General features: G+C 47.8%; 2 protein-coding genes across 2 annotated transcripts in view; one reads left to right on the top strand and one right to left on the bottom strand.

Annotated features, from left to right (window-relative positions):
• LOC146186127 ((3R)-3-hydroxyacyl-CoA dehydrogenase-like) overlaps positions 1-16423 on the bottom strand; it is a 46994-nt gene that overhangs the window by 17716 nt on the left and 12855 nt on the right. The gene's annotated exons all lie outside the window — the stretch shown is intronic.
• LOC146186128 ((3R)-3-hydroxyacyl-CoA dehydrogenase-like) lies at positions 1916-16009 on the top strand. Its single transcript, XM_084605624.1, has 3 exons — positions 1916-2091; positions 3208-3401; positions 14732-16009. Exons 1-3 carry the CDS (start codon positions 1941-1943, stop codon positions 15146-15148), a joined length of 762 nt encoding a protein of 253 aa, XP_084461750.1. The 5' UTR covers positions 1916-1940; the 3' UTR covers positions 15149-16009.

The following is a 16423-nucleotide window of genomic DNA, read 5'->3' as shown; positions in this document are numbered from 1 at the left end:
CTTTTGTGCTTTCTCATGAGTGCCACCTGCAGAAGGTGTGCTCAGGAAGTGGCAATAGATGCATACCGCGTGATTTTTGTATCAACATTGTGACACAGCCGTTCTTTGTACAGCGTCCACGTGGTGTCACATCATTTCTCTTCCCATTTAGCATCCATCTGCGATAACATAGTCGGAGGCTAGTTTGCATAGAAATTCGAACCAGCGACATACGAATCTAAACTTGCATGCGCCTATTTGTAACGGTAGGTGCCTACTGAAAAGTCAGGCAGACAATGCGCCTTTCCTTTGTTCCAAACCAAACAGTTCTCATTTCGGTTAAAGCACGCATTTACAAACTCTGTACGAGTCTCTAAAGGCTACCTCCAAGCATAACCTTGCCGAATAGTGCTTTCGCACACCTTATCCTCTCTCTATCCAATTTTCTTTCTCGCCGGCTGCCACTCAGATGCTTCAGGTTTTAGATAGCAGTAGCCGCGGCCGACAACACTCTTTTCATTCTTTTTGATTAATAATAAACCCCCACCACCACCACCACCACCTTAATCGGTTTATGCAGAGTTAAACCGCGGCTGTTCGTTTGTTTTTGTTTTTTTGTTTTTCTGAGTAATACGAACGTATTCATGTTTCAAAGTGGTACTTGGACGGAAGCACTTTTTTTCTGTTTGCGCCCTGTACTGGCTTAAAAAAAAAAATAAGGGGGGCGAGGTGGGGGGGGCAACTTTTTTGTACTTCCTTGATATTGCCTGCATATGTCTACGAAGGCGTTCATGTTTCGAGGTAGTGTTAATTTGAAATGAAGCTCAATTTCCTGTTCGCCTTTTATTTAACTGGCTCGTGTGATATAATTTAAAACTTGCTGTATGATACTTAACCATGTGCCTAACTTCAGCAGTAAACACAAAGTGTTCCCTGTTTTTCAGGGTTGAAGCTCTCCCAGCATGTCATCGAGGTATCTGCAGGTCTCTTCGGTCCCCACCGCACCACTTCCTCGGCATAGAGGGCAAAAGCTTTTTCGTGGTTATTCGATCGTTGCAAAAAACGGGTGCGAACTTTCAGTCGCGAATAGACGCCTTCCTAACGTGCTGTTAATTTCGACTGGCCCAGGGTAGAGACAAGTAACATTTGAAGATAGTTACTAGACAGCCCCGCAATTAAATGACCCTCGTCGATGTGTGTACCGTGGGATCTTTCAGTCCCACTCGCCCAAAGTCCCAGTCGCAAAGCGGGAGGGCTACCATCATTGTGGTCTCTAAATCGTCAGGGAAACCAGGTGACACGTTTGCAGTAAAGTGGACTTTGTTAGCGCCTTCATCCGCGCTGTTTTCTCATGCCACGAGGCATGGCCAAAATTCATCGCGCCGCCGAAATAGGCGTAATCACGTATTGTAAGCTATAAAAACTGCCAGCGATACTAATCAATAAGGTTGCCTTTTTTTTAATATACATCCCTTCGGCTTTACTATTGCTCTGCAGCCTTCTTAAAGAAAGGAACAAAAATGTATGTTTAAATATTGCTCGTACGCTTCCCTTCTTTCCACGCCGTCACCCACCAAAGCCCTCTCCCTCATATCACAGCCTAATGTATAATAGCTGGCCAAATATTTGTCTAAATAAACCTTTCTTGTTTTTTTTATTTCTCTCTATGTTGATGCACACGGCCTCGGGGCCCTTGACCGCATTTTTTTTTTTTTTTACACTGATTATGCTCAGTCACAAAGGCGAAACAGGGTGCTGATTGCCGCCTGCATTGTTCGCGAAGATTGAGCCACTGTATGAAATAAACATAGCACAGATTTCACGCAGTCGGTGCACTTCAAGACCGCGGATTGGTAGCACGCGCAGAGTCGTTGAACTCTGGCAGTCAACTTGCCTTTAAATTCTCCGTGGGCTCAAGCCTTTGTGCGCACTACGAGCCGATCGAGGCTACAACGAGGAACATGGCCCTCAGGGAAAAGCTAGCTTTGGTGACGGGCGGTGCGAGCGGCATTGGTGAGGCAGTGTGCCACGCCCTGGCCGAAGTTGGCGCCACTGTGGTCGTCGCCGACTGCCAACTCGAAGCTGCCAAGAAAGTGGCACAGGCCTTGCCAGGTCAGTACATCATTATTCGTCCTGGTCGTGGCTGCAGCAGTAGGGTGACTCTTGCATGAGACAAATTTATTTATTTATTTATTTATTTATTTATTTATTTATTTATTTATTTATTTATTTATTTATTTATTTATTTATTTATTTATTTATTTATTTCGAAGGTTCAAATTGCACCGCAATCTCACATGACGGTACATCGTTTTTGCCAAGTGTTTGTGCCAGTCTTTGGAGTGTGTTTGGTAGTAGATGCTGTAACTTCCAGGTCTAACTAACACAGCCGATACAGTGCACATGATTGTAGCTTTGGCAACGGCGCTGACTCTTGACTCGAACATTTTATTTTTCTTCGGGCACCTAAGCACGAACGAAGTCGACAGGTAGACACCCAGGCTTTCAATTTTAAAGACTAGATTACATTCCACTGCATCGAATAAAAAAATCTCCAAGTGGCACCATCCACAAAGAGGTACGGTTAATATCTGGATTAACCATCTCTTTCGCTGTGATAAAGGAACCACATCTCCATTAGTGAACTTCATAAAGCATAGTGTAATGACCAAGGTATAATCAAGGGCCAGCATATTATGCTGTCTTTTCCAGGTGCATCTTAAATGCTCTCCACTTTTACGTTGTTATTATTCTCCATTCTCGGTTAACCTCCGCAACTTTCAGAGACTGCGTGGTTGTTTTCAGTTTCCCATCCTTGCTATCTGCAAATGCAGTGCTGCATGACAGTTGAGCGGCTTTTATTCGCGAACGTTTAAGAGGCCCACGTGCACAGCAAAGCGCCGACGTCAGAAAAATAAGACAGGGGAAGTACGTAAATCCCGCTAGTCGGAACTATTTAAAAAGCATGTAAATAGTGGTTTGTGATTCATTTCCCCGTTATTGGGTGTGTCATGTGCACTTGCCGCTATTTTTTTCATTGTACTCTTTTAGTTTTGGTCATTTGTCTCTTCTCATGTCAACGTCTAATAAAACTTTTTTCCAAACCTCTTTACCCCCCCCCCCCCTCCCCCTTTTTTTTTATGGAAACCTCTTTAGATGTTTCCTTTTGTCCTCTACGGTTGCAAATGTGCATCCGTGTTTTACGATGTCCCGGGCTCTGTTTCATAGGAGATGCTCAGCACCTGGCAGAATACGTGGACGTCGGCGACTCTTCCTCCGTGCACAAGCTATTCGCTACCGTGAGGAGCGCCTCCTCATTGCCGCTAAATATCGTCGTCAACAGCGCCGGCATTCACCGAGCAGCGCCCATAATCGACTGCCCAGATGACATATTCGACGACATCATAAGGATCAATCTAAAGGTGAGGTTAACATACACTCATTGGCATATTGTGTCTTATGCCTAGCCAATAGTTCCTGATGCTTGGTTTCGCCTGTTTTCGTATTTTCGTGTACTATTCCGTTTTCGTGTACTCCGTTTCTAAAACCCGAGCTCTCTGAACTCGGGTGTTTATCGTTACTAGAATCACAGCTACGACAAGGTGATAATGCATCTACAAATGCCGTAAAGAAAGCTAGAGGACGGCTCCAAGGATGTTATTGCGAAACGAATTTTCTTCGGGCCGCCTACGGACCTACACGAAATACGGCTTTTACTACCACTTGTGCTGAAACCAAAGTTTCACGCGGCCCTTTCGCAAAAATAGGCATAGTTTACCGCGGATTACCGCGCCGACCATGGCCTGAATATAAAACAAGGAACGAAAACGATACAGCTATGCTTGGCTCCGTAGCGCATGACACAACTGGAGGTGTTTCAGTGCGCCGAGCGGCTGCTACGCTTAGGCACTGGCCCTGAGCATGTAGCTTGAGCAGCGTCTAGTGTTAAAGAGAATATTATCACAGTTTATATAAATATTTACAGTGTCGCAGAGTATTGATTTCTTTTTAAATACGCTTACCGCATGCCAGATCACCTGTATAGCGCGGTAACTAATGCTGAGCAGAATCTTCTCAATCATAGCTTGTCTTGCAGGATGCGCTCATGAAAACCACTTGATTTTACTTAGGAAAACGACTGCTGGGAAGTCCAAATGTTTATCTTGTCGTGACGCTGGGGCTATGGCGACCCGGCCTTCACTTGGTAGCGTGCAGAGACTCCGGGTTGAAGAAGGACTGAATCTTCGAAGTTGGTAAAATATGTACAAGCAGGTTTACTGGCACTTTGAGAAAACGTATTTACAAGAATATTTACATGAAGAAGAAGGGTACATCAGCAAAATGACAAGCGTTAAGAGTTCATAGCGAGAAGCGACTGGATGAGCCGTTTACCCAGGGCCCAGAGCGACATTTCGTGCTCTGCAGCGTCCTTAAAACCCCCGATGTCCAGCCCCTCTCTGAAGATGCTGACCAACCAAATCCAGGGCACGCCCCTCAGGTATCGGCATCCAATCGAACACATCACTGCACTGATGGTCTGAAGCACTGACTGGTCCGGCATTCATTCGTTGGGCGTGATCACTTGTTGGCGGGAAAAGCTTGGGAACGGCGAGGAGAGGAGGTACATTTCTATTCTTCAGCAAAGAAACCACAGGCTGGTTCTGACAAGGGGTTTTACTTCTCAGAAACCCGAGTGCACGTGGCGCCGCATAGGGCTCCCAACATGGTCCCTTTTCGACAATTGCAAATCTTTCCTGCATTCCCGGAAAATCACTTAATGGCCGTATGAGTCATGCTCCTTTCTTGTCCTGCACGTCAGCGGACATGTCACTCTGTCGTCTCCTTTGGATAGGAGGCATTCATCACTGGAGGATAGCACTTCTCGACTGGAAGGGTGAACAAAAGAAAGAAAGCACTTCCTGCTATTTCCCGCAGGGGGACGTTTCTTTGTGTTTTTCCAGACGTTCTCTTGACAGGGTCAATTTGGGCATTTGCAGGTTGTCCACAAAGCAAAACATGCTTACAAAACAGGATTCCTGGAAACATGCTCACTTAGAGCCATTGGACCATCACCACATATTCACAAAACTTATCCATGCCCACAGGCGAACAATAGAGCGCGCAATTGCGGATGCTTGGTCGTAACAGCCTCCTCCCCCGCCAGAAGAGACTCGGAGGGCAGCAGTCCCAGCTGCTGCATGAAGAGACGACTTAATGGCCTGCACGTGAACGCTTGAAGCTCGCTGTTGCTTGTCGCGTTGTCTTGATTGTTGTAGGCCAAATTGCTCGAGCTGTCTGAAACTCAACCTCATGTCGAAGCAAGCACTCGGCTCCCGTCTGAAGAGACCAGGTTAAAAGAAAACTGCCATTGTTGTTCGAGAAAAGCCCACTCTCAAGACGTTCAGGACCCACGTATTCCTAGAAAACCAAACGTGCTGCTTTACATAGTCACACATATACAAGCGCACGAGAAAAAAAAAATAAAACCTGATTATCAATTTGGATACATGGTGAGGAACATCTCGGACCGCTTAGAAAGAGCGGCTAAGCGCGTCCGCATTCCCATTTAACTTCCCCTTTTTGTATCTTATTTCAAAATTGTACTGCTGTAAAATCAAGCTCCACCTAAGAAGGCGACTGTTCTTCGATGTCGCAGTTTGCAGCCAAGCCAGGGGACAATGGTCCGTCTCTACGGTGAATTTGGCCCCTCCAAGATAGCACTGCAATTTTTGAATGGCCCATACAATGCAAGCGCACTCTTTCTCTGACGCGCAATAAGCCCTCTCTCTAGAACTCAGTTTTCTGCTCAAGTAGAGCACGGGGTGCTCATTACCGTCGTCATCTCTCTGGCAGAGAACAGCACCTAACCCTCGATCACTGGCATCACACTGGACCGTGAATTCTCGGTCATAGTCTGGAGCTCGCAATACCGGACGGCTAATCAGCACAGCCTTCAGGTTTACGAAGGAGGCTTCCTTTTGTTCGTCCCAGACTACATTTGTCGGTTCTGTCTTGCGGAGAGCGTCGGTCAGAGGGCTAGCCAAAGATAAATAGTTAGGGATGTAGTGATTGTAGTATCCCGTCAGACCTAGGAATGCTCGAATTTCCGTCTTCGTGCTCGGACGCGGATAGTCTGCTACCGCAGAAATCTTAATCTCGCTGGGTTTCCTGAAACCCTGACCTACATTGTGACCCAAGTAGTCCACGGTCGCCCTTGCCAGGCAACATTTCTCGGCCTTTACGGTTAGTCCAGCTTGACGCAAAAGGCTCAGTACAGCTCTTAGATGTACCATATGGTCCGCCCATGAGTCGGAAAAAACCGCAATGTCGTCTAAATAAGGCACCGCGAATGTTTCACACCCCTTTAAAACCCTATCCATGAGTCGGGAAAAACAAAATGGAGCATTTTTGAGCCCGAAACTCATCATTGTTGGCTGGTAGCTGCCCGTCGGAGTGACGAAAGCCGCGTATCTGCTGGCGCGTTCAGTGAGCGGTACTTGCCAGTATCCTCGAGTAAGGTCCAGCGTAGTCACATATGCCGCTCTACTGACCTGTTCTACTCTCTCCTCAATATTCGGAATAGGATACACTTGATCCCTGGTGAGAGAATTTAGCTTTCGGTAGTCTACCACAGGCCTAGGGTCTTTACCTGGAGCTTCTACTAAGATCATAGGCGAAGCATAATCGCTTTCCGAGGGTTTTATTACTCCCAATTCCAGCATGCGAGTTACTTCCCTATCCAGAATTTCTCTTTGCCTTGGAGAAAATCGGTAGCACCTTGATCGCACTGGCACGTCTGAAGTCAGCTCAATATCGTGCTCAGTCAAATCAGTTCTGCCTGGCCTGTCCACGAAGCAGGCCTCAAACTCTGTTATTATCTCGCCCAGATCGGACAGCTGGGATTTCTTTAGTTCTCCTCTCTGCTCCGTCTTTTTGAGAAGCTCCTGAGCGTTGCTTCCTTTTCCGCTGAGGCAAATCAAGTTGTCCCCCATCTCCTCGGGAAGGTTTAACGTTAGATTTACCACGGCTTCCCTCTGCACATAAGGCTTCATAAGATTGCAATGATAAATGCGCACTTCTTTACGCCTACCGGGAATTTTCACTGCGTAGTTAGTGTTAGAAAGCTTTGCAACGACTTCAGCCGGTCCTTCCCACTGTACTTCGAGCTTATTCTGCCTTGAACTTCTCAGCAACATCACCTGGTCCCCGATACAAAACGTCCTTTGACGGGCTGACTTATCATAGTACACCTTGGAACGAGCCTGGGCTGACTTCATGCTGGCCTCAACGAGTTCCTTAGTGTTATGTAAGCGATTCAAGAGGTTCAGAATGAATTCTACTACTGTTGGGTCTTCTCCGCGCCCCTCCCAGGCTTCGCGCACCATTCGCAAAGGTGAGCGCAGTGACCTTCCGTACACCAACTCGGCTGGGCTAAATCCAGTGGATTCGTGCGGCACTGACCGCAAAGCGAAAAGCGCTGCAGGCAGGCAGGTATCCCATTCGCGCTTGTTTTCATAGCACAGTCCCCTCAGGACTCGTTTGAGAACAGAGTGCCATCTTTCTACGCTGTTGCTCTGCGGATGATGGATCGAGCTATGCACTACCTTAATGCCGCATCGCTCGAGAAATGAGGTGGTGAGGACACTCGTGAAAACGCTACCCTGATCACTTTGTACCTCGGAAGGGAATCCAACTCGTGCAAACACTGACAGCAGCGAATCCACTACACTCTCGGACGTCACCTCGCGCAGCGGAACAGCCTCTGGAAACTTTGTGGCTGGGCATAACATAGTGAGGATATAACGGTACCCTGACTCGGTCACAGGAAGTGGCCCAACTATATCTATTACTAACCGGTGAAACGGCTCGGTAATGATTGGTACTAACACCATCGGAGCTTTCCACTTATCTTGCGCCTTTCCAACCCGCTGGCACGTGTCGCATGACCGTACAAAATTTTCCGTGTCCTTAAAACATCCAGGCCAATAGTATTCTTGCAACAGCCTCTGCTTTGTTTTCTTTATTCCAAGGTGACATGACCACGAGCTGCCATGGGAAAGTCGCAGTAAGTCTCCGCGGTACTTTTGGGGAACGACTAATTGGTCCCGCTCTACTCCGCGCTTATCCTTGAATAAGCGATACAGCACTCCCTTTCTCATCTCGAAAGAAATATTGTTTGCTGTCTTAGTGGCGCGGTGGCGCTCCCTTATCTCCTGTATATTGGGATCATTGGCTTGCTCTATAGCTAAGTCCTCTCGGGTTCCACTTAAAAGTCTCGTGAGATTACTAGACACTGGCGGCAAGAGGTTACTCTCAAGAACGTCCTCATTCCGCGTCTCATCAAGCTCACTTTCAAGTTGACTTATCTGAGATGCCTCGCTCTCAAAGTTTTCTGACCTGCTATCTTCCGCATTTACCATTGTTTTAACTGCCGTTTCCTCCGCTGTGGATTTTTCTGGAATGAGCAGTGTAGCTAGTTCTCGCGCCTTTGAACGTGTTAAGGCTTGCACAACTCTGTCTCCGAAAAGGATGCCCCTCTTTCGCAGCAGCATGTCCGATTTGTTGGAGAACAAATACGGATAGCACTTAGGAAGCTTTCCTGAAACGGCAGCCTCGGTTGTTAATTCGCCGAAAGGGCCCTCGATGACCACGTTCGCGATCGGCAAGCACACACTCTGTTCCTCAACTACCTGTCGGATCCATGCACACTGTCCTGTATAGTCGGAAGGCGATACATACGCCGGATGGACAACATCCATCGTTGCGGCCGAATCGCGCAGTACCTTGCAAGGCTTCCCGTTGACTACTAGGTCATGCAGGTAGGGTTCTAAAAGCTGCATATTTTCATCGCAGTCCCTGACATACGAGAAAGCAATCTTTTCTTTCCGGCAGTTGACGGCAATGTGACCCTGCTCATTACACCTAAAGCATGTGAGCGGCTTCCTAGCCTCAAACTTATTCTTTGTGTTCTGCACGTTGGTCACTTCCCCACCTTTCTCACTGCCGTCCTTTCTAGGGAATTTGCCTGAAGAAACCTTCATTTCTTCGTTTCCAACTCTAGCAAAGTGCCTTTCCTGACGGTTTTTCATACTGAACTTGGGATTGCGGGGCCTATCCACTGCTGGGTTGCTGAATTGTCGGCGCGAAGCATACTCCTCAATAAGTTCGGCAGCTTCAGTTGCCGACTTAATTTCGCCTCGGTCCTGTAACCAATTTCTTTCTTTTTCTGGGAGGCAGTTATAAAACTGCTCCAAAAGAATTTGCTCGACTACAGCGTCCCTATCACTGTAGGAATCTGTGCTCTTTAGCCACTCGCCCAAATTAACTCTTAAATTGTACAGGAATTCAGGGTAACTCTCGTCCCTGGACTTAGTAGCTTTCCGAAAACGTTGTCTGAACGCCTCGGCGCTAAGCCTATACTTTCTCAGAAGGCAAGCTTTGACCTTCTCGTAGTTGTCCGCGTCCTCCTTGCTTAGCCGCGCGACAACCTCCGCTGCCTCGCAGGGCAGAACCGTCAATAATCTCTGAGACCAAGTGTCTCGCTGGAAGGACAGTTTTTCGCAGGTTCGCTCAAAGTTAGCCAGATACAGACCGATATCCCCTGATATCACATATGGCTGCATGTACTTTGACATCTTGAAATCTGCCTCCTTGTTGAGAAGAGGTACCGCTAGCTGGGGACATTTGCCCGACCTCTTGCTCAACTCTAGTTCTAATTTCCGGAGCTCAATTTCTTGGTCCAGCTTTTTTGCTTCTCTTTCACGCTTCTTTTCCTCTTTTTCCCACTCACGTTCGCGCTCCCTTTCCTCTTTTTCCCTCTCAAGTTCACGCTCACGCCTCTTTTCCTCTTTTTCCCGCTCTTTCTGCTCTTTTTCCCGCTCCTTCTGCTGTCTGAGCTGTTCCTTTTTTTGGCCGATGAGGTTCCATGCTTCACTGAGCTCCTCATCATCGGCTCCCAAATCTGTGATTGCCTTTATAATCAAAGGTTTTCGTGCCAAACCACTTGTATCAATTCCCAATTCCTCACACAATTGCAACAGTTCCGGTTTCTGCAGCTTTTGTAGGTCCATGATCGCTCCGAGTGTCGGCTACTTCCAAAACAACAGTGCAAACTACCAAACCTAAAGGCGTTTCCACACTCTCTTTACCAGTTCTAAAATCTAACCCTGTTCTAGAACCTGGTCCACATCAGAAGAAAAGCCAAGCACTCACCCACACATGCGATCGATGTTCCGAGCTGCCCTCTTGTTGGCCGATTGTTGCTCCTGCTTGTTGCTTGAGATGCCACCTCCGATCACAAGGTGTTGTGGCTTGTAGCTTCAGATCCACCTCCAATCACCAGATGTTGTGGCTTGTAGATTCAGATCCCAACGCTGGGCACCAGTGTTGTGCTTGTAGATTCAGATCCCACCGCTGATCACCAGTCGTTGTGCTTGTAGATTCAGATCCCACCGCTGATCACCAGTTGTTGTGGCTCTGGGGCTATGGCGACCCGGCCTTCACTTGGTAGCGTGCAGAGACTCCGGGTTGAAGAAGGACTGAATCTTCGAAGTTGGTAAAATATGTACAAGCAGGTTTACTGGCACTTTGAGAAAACGTATTTACAAGAATATTTACATGAAGAAGAAGGGTACATCAGCAAAATGACAAGCGTTAAGAGTTCATAGCGAGAAGCGACTGGATGAGCCGTTTACCCAGGGCCCAGAGCGACATTTCGTGCTCTGCAGCGTCCTTAAAACCCCCGATGTCCAGCCCCTCTCTGAAGATGCTGACCAACCAAATCCAGGGCACGCCCCTCAGGTATCGGCATCCAATCGAACACATCACTGCACTGATGGTCTGAAGCACTGACTGGTCCGGCATTCATTCGTTGGGCGTGATCACTTGTTGGCGGGAAAAGCTTGGGAACGGCGAGGAGAGGAGGTACATTTCTATTCTTCAGCAAAGAAACCACAGGCTGGTTCTGACAAGGGGTTTTACTTCTCAGAAACCCGAGTGCACGTGGCGCCGCATAGGGCTCCCAACATGGTCCCTTTTCGACAATTGCAAATCTTTCCTGCATTCCCGGAAAATCACTTAATGGCCGTATGAGTCATGCTCCTTTCTTGTCCTGCACGTCAGCGGACATGTCACTCTGTCGTCTCCTTTGGATAGGAGGCATTCATCACTGGAGGATAGCACTTCTCGACTGGAAGGGTGAACAAAAGAAAGAAAGCACTTCCTGCTATTTCCCGCAGGGGGACGTTTCTTTGTGTTTTTCCAGACGTTCTCTTGACAGGGTCAATTTGGGCATTTGCAGGTTGTCCACAAAGCAAAACATGCTTACAAAACAGGATTCCTGGAAACATGCTCACTTAGAGCCATTGGACCATCACCACATATTCACAAAACTTATCCATGCCCACAGGCGAACAATAGAGCGCGCAATTGCGGATGCTTGGTCGTAACAATCTGAACTGGCGGCTGATACTGACGCCGCTGGTTATTTAACCAAGGACGTTATTTCACCACATCGGTTCTATTATTTCTGTGTCATTCGAAAAACGTTGTCACCGCAACGCTTCTGTTCTATTCAAACATCTACTTGGCTGAAGCTATCCCGTCAAGCCGACGTACATTATTCAGAATACATGACGCTGAACCACCAGCAAGCCTATGGGCTTCTAGGACATATATCAATACAGCGGTTGGCTGGCGCCTGTTGGAGATCACCGTAACTATGAATGAACTCAACATTTTAGATCATTCTACCCGTTGACATGGTCGCGTAGGCGCGCAGAAGATGCAGGATTGATAATATACTATGCTGTGGTTGTCTTTAATAGCTAAACACAAAGCAAAGCGCAGAAACTGAAGACCGGACAGGCCGACTGCGAATTCTTTAGCGCCGGGGTGGTGCAGTGGTAAGACGCCCGACTACTGTGCCGGAGTTCCCGGGATCGAATCCCGGCCTCGGCGGCTGCGTTTCGATGGAGGCGAAACGAAGTGGCGTCCGTGTGCTGTGCGATGTCAGCGCACGTTAAAGATCCCCAGGTGGTCGAAATTACTCCGTAGCCCTCCACTACGGCCCCCCCTTTCTCTCTATCCACTTTCACTCCCACCCTCATCCCTTCCCTTACGGCGCGGTTCAGGTGTCCACAGAGCAAGTGTGACAGATACTGCGCCTTTCCCTTCCTATGAACCAACCAACCAACCAACCAAAAAACACGCTTACACGAGTGCAAGAAGGCAAGGAGCTCTCTGAGTGACGCCGACTCGAGTGACTCGCACGAATCAACATATGCGTTATTGACGCTAATCCGGGCAAGTACCGAACTTCTCCGCAGAAGTAAATATCCATGAATGCAACTGGCGGCAACAAATCCAAACCCTTAAACCCCGGAGCAGCGAGCAGCTCGCGACCAGTGTTTTTTTGCATAGTGCAGTTGGGCAGTAAACTTCACTTGTTATTGTTCTAAATGTACCTCTCTAACGTCATTGAAAAGCTAACGTATGGACCTCTGTCCTTGGCTTGAGCGGGCAACCGCTGGGTCGTTACTGCCGTTTACCACCTCACCCGATATGCTGAAACTGCTTCTCTTCCTTCCGGTTCCGCTTTCGAATTCATCAGTTTCTTTCTCCCCGCCATAATTATTCGCCATGGCAACCTTCGTGTCCTCCTTAACGTTTGTGGAAAGTCTTTCTTCCATCCTCACAGTAGTACTTCATGCCTCGCGCATATCTACAGAAAACTGGCACCTATACATACCACCCCAGACCAATCGCCTCGCAGAAGGCTTTCGTCGTACCCTTTAAGATATGATGTAGGCCCAATTCACCTTGATCACACCAACTGGGGCTGTTTGCTACCGCTTGTCACATTTGCCTACACTATTGCCATTCAGTGGAGCACCACCCACTCCGCATCTGCGCTGCGTCCTGCTCGTTTCCTCCTTGTGTCTGTCCTTTCGCGTGGTTGTAATATGCATTTAATTACCAACTAGCCCGCCTTTCTCTGATATAAATTCTGCTTTTTTTTTTCTTTTATATTGTCGCCCTCATACCTTAGCCCTGGAAGGATCTGCTTTGCTCCAACACCTTCTGTAGCACCCTTCGACGAACAGTTCCCTCTTCGTGTTGCTCATTACTTTTAGAATGCGTGCCTTAATACCGAAGCTGCAGCCAAGCCTATCGGAAAGTAGTACCTGACCCTCCGCACAGACTTCTAGCCTTCGGATGAAGCACTACTACGGACACACACGCGCATCCCAGGCTTGTGTGAAATATTCTTCAGCTGCGTTACTGGAGCATGCATGTGCGGTCTATGAACAAACGTCCCGGATAAACTATGGTATCACTCTTACATCTTCTGTTCGTGGCCGTCGCTGTCGTGGCACCGAGATGGTGCACGTGTCATGTTTGAAACATTTAACCGGCTGCCCTTCATCTCTAACCTGTGTAGCGGGTCAGGAAAGTGCTTCTTCTCGCTTCTGCCCGCATTGGTCTCTTGCGGGGCACTTTATGGCAGATCCGGTGCAAATGTGGGCTTAAAGCAAATATAAGGCGAGCAAACCTGAATGGGGCCACCCACTCAAAAGCCGAATAGGTCCCGAATGGTTTTCGGAAGGGTTGAAAAGCGGGCATGCACCCACGCTGCCCACACGGGTATTTCTTGCTGTACTTGCGGGCAAATGCAACATATGTTCGTATTTCATGCGGTAAAAATAAGATCAGCCCAATTGGGGCTGCCCATGAAAGGCCACAGCGGGCCCCAAATTGGCCGTAGGCGGGTTTACCGCTCTGATACGTCTCCACCCTATCTTTAGAGCACCATTGTATTTATTTAATTCTTGTCATACCTGCCGCTAATTGCCTTTTCTGGAGGCTTCACATAGCTGCCCTAAGCATACGCCTGCCATGAATAAAGACTATTTCTAATCTAAAAACTACGTTAATTATGCAGTAATGACAGAAAACATGCAGTTGTAACTGTTCCGTTTTACGAGTATGTACTGAACTACCTTCATATTTGTCCTGCGCCATTATTATTCTACACACATCCCAGAAATAAATATTCAGACCAAAATTTTGGGGGTGATGCGGGCCAGCCCACATTATTGCAATGTATGGAATAAATTTCTCTTATGTCACATAGTGTCGAATACAAGGTAAAGAAATAGTGCTCAATGTTTCACCCTCGATGATGAATGGAACTTGGGCAGCCCCGGAAATGCCAGATTCAACCCATGAAGGCAACACCTGGGCCAGCCCGAAACGGACTGGCCTCCACAAAGCCTGCGCCGCTACAATTTAGGTATAGGTGGGATTAATCGACTTCAAAATTAAAACCTTGATCAATGGGGCGTTCCTGCCTGCACAAACGTAGAACCCATTAGTGATTCTAGTATGCTGCCCACATTTGGTTATCTATGCTAAATGCGGGCAGCTTATATTTGGGCTGACCACACGGGTACAGATTGGGGCCGATTGCGGCAAAATTGGGCGGCCCACGCGGGGCCCCTCTGAGTACGTGTTGCAAATCCCATATGGGGCCCGTATGGGTTGTCCCCACGGGCCCATCGCAGGCCGCTACGTCATAGCCCACTTTGTGCTACTTGGGGTATCTTTGAATGACAGATACGATTGTGTGATTTATTATACAGAGATCGTTCAGATTGCAAGTACTCAATAATCAGATCATTCACGTGTAGACTTTTTCAAAATCAAGTACCCCGCATTTAACTCCATACCATCCACTCTCCGGTATTCGTAGGGAACCTTTCTGGTAACCCGGGCCGCCGGACAAGAAATACTGCGTTCTGGCGAGAACTTATCCCAAGGTGGCGCAGCCATCGTGAACATTGCCAGCATCGCGGGCAAGAGCGGCTGGGCGGGCAATGGTGCGTACGCAGCTTCCAAGGCCGGAGTCGTGGCCCTCACCAAGACGGCGGCGCTGGAATTGGCAGAACACGGCATCCGCTGCAATGCGGTGCTGCCGGGATGGACGGAGACGCCGATGACGCATGTTCTTAACGGCAAGCAGAAGACGAAGCTCATTTCATCGACTGCGCTCATGAGGTCCGCCCAGCCTCGTGAGATTGCCGAAGCCGTCAAGTTCCTCTGCTTACCCACCGCCAGCGCCTTCGTCACGGGTGCAGCTGTGGATGTCAGCGGTGGACTATACATGTGATCACACGTCATAAGTCGAGATATGCAGATGTATGTCGCGATCCCGTCGTGACGGGAGCGGCTCGGTGCATCAAGATCTTAACAGAAGAAGCTACCAAGGTTTACTCTCAGCGGCACACAATTCGTGTTTATTGCGAAAGCAATACTACTCGTACTTTCAAGCCTTCGCGTGATCCGGCCGCAGTTACGTCTTACCCACGTGACGCTGTGACGTCACACCCCACGTGACGCACGGGCTGGCAAGAGCTGCCAACTTGGGTCTCTCGTTTCACAAGGGACGGTTATGTCAGAATCAGCCTGCTTGGACCCTGGCATTCACCTTATCCCTATAGGCCACTAAGGCACGTTCATATGGGTTGGTACAAACGAGGCTTTATATGTGGGCTGAGGAAGAAGAGAAAGAGAAGAAGAACGCTCGGTCACCCGCAGCTAATGCTTTCGCTCAATATTTGGTTCAGGAGCGTTAAACCCTTGTATTTTTCTGAATGCTCCAGGCTCAGATATGTCTACTTTAGTAGCTTTGCAGTTTTATAAAAAAAAAAGAACTTATTGCGCATAAAACTGCTATGATTGGCACACTCAAATTTCTGTGACAGTCGATATCGTGCCCGAGTGCACAACTTTATATATCCTTCCCGAGGTGTAATTGGCGAGGAGGAAGCCATGCACCGGACCATGTGTTCAATAAATGTCTGCTTTGTCGTTGTCTTTTGGCAATAGATGAGCATGAATTCTATATTTCTCTATATCTTCTATATTTCTATCACGATCATGAAACAACCATCCTATTAAGCACGCTTCTTGGAAACGAATTTGGGTGCACAAATTTGGCACAGATAAAAATTTTACATAGGCAAAGCCAGACCATATCATCCACCTCAGCACACAGTAGTGGTCGTGCGATGCGTTTGAAGAAGTGAATGATTAATATAAAACTGTGCTAATAAAAAAATAACAAGTAGTGGGCATTAACAAAACAAACCAGGCGCATGCATATTACCCGCGCTTTGTCTTTCCTTGTTGCAAAAACGCTGACCTGGTTCATCAAGAGTTGCGAAGTACAGTTCATTGCATGCCAATTGCTTTTAATTCTAAGAACATGTAATGTAATATATACTAAGCAGGAAGAAGCAGAAGCGGCGTACTTCGAGCATGTAAACTGCCACCAAAACACACTCAATTGGTTTTTGGATAATTAGCACAATTCAATAATTAGTGATTGCGAAGAGACTTGCACCAACACCCTGAGGCCTAAAGCGAAGCGCCCAAAATGCCT

Source organism: Amblyomma maculatum, chromosome 6 (genome assembly GCF_055883805.1).
Source record: "Amblyomma maculatum isolate TAMU_Amacu chromosome 6, ASM5588380v1, whole genome shotgun sequence".
Lineage (NCBI taxonomy): Eukaryota > Metazoa > Arthropoda > Arachnida > Ixodida > Ixodidae > Amblyomma > Amblyomma maculatum.
This window is presented reverse-complemented; position numbering and strand designations above follow the sequence as displayed.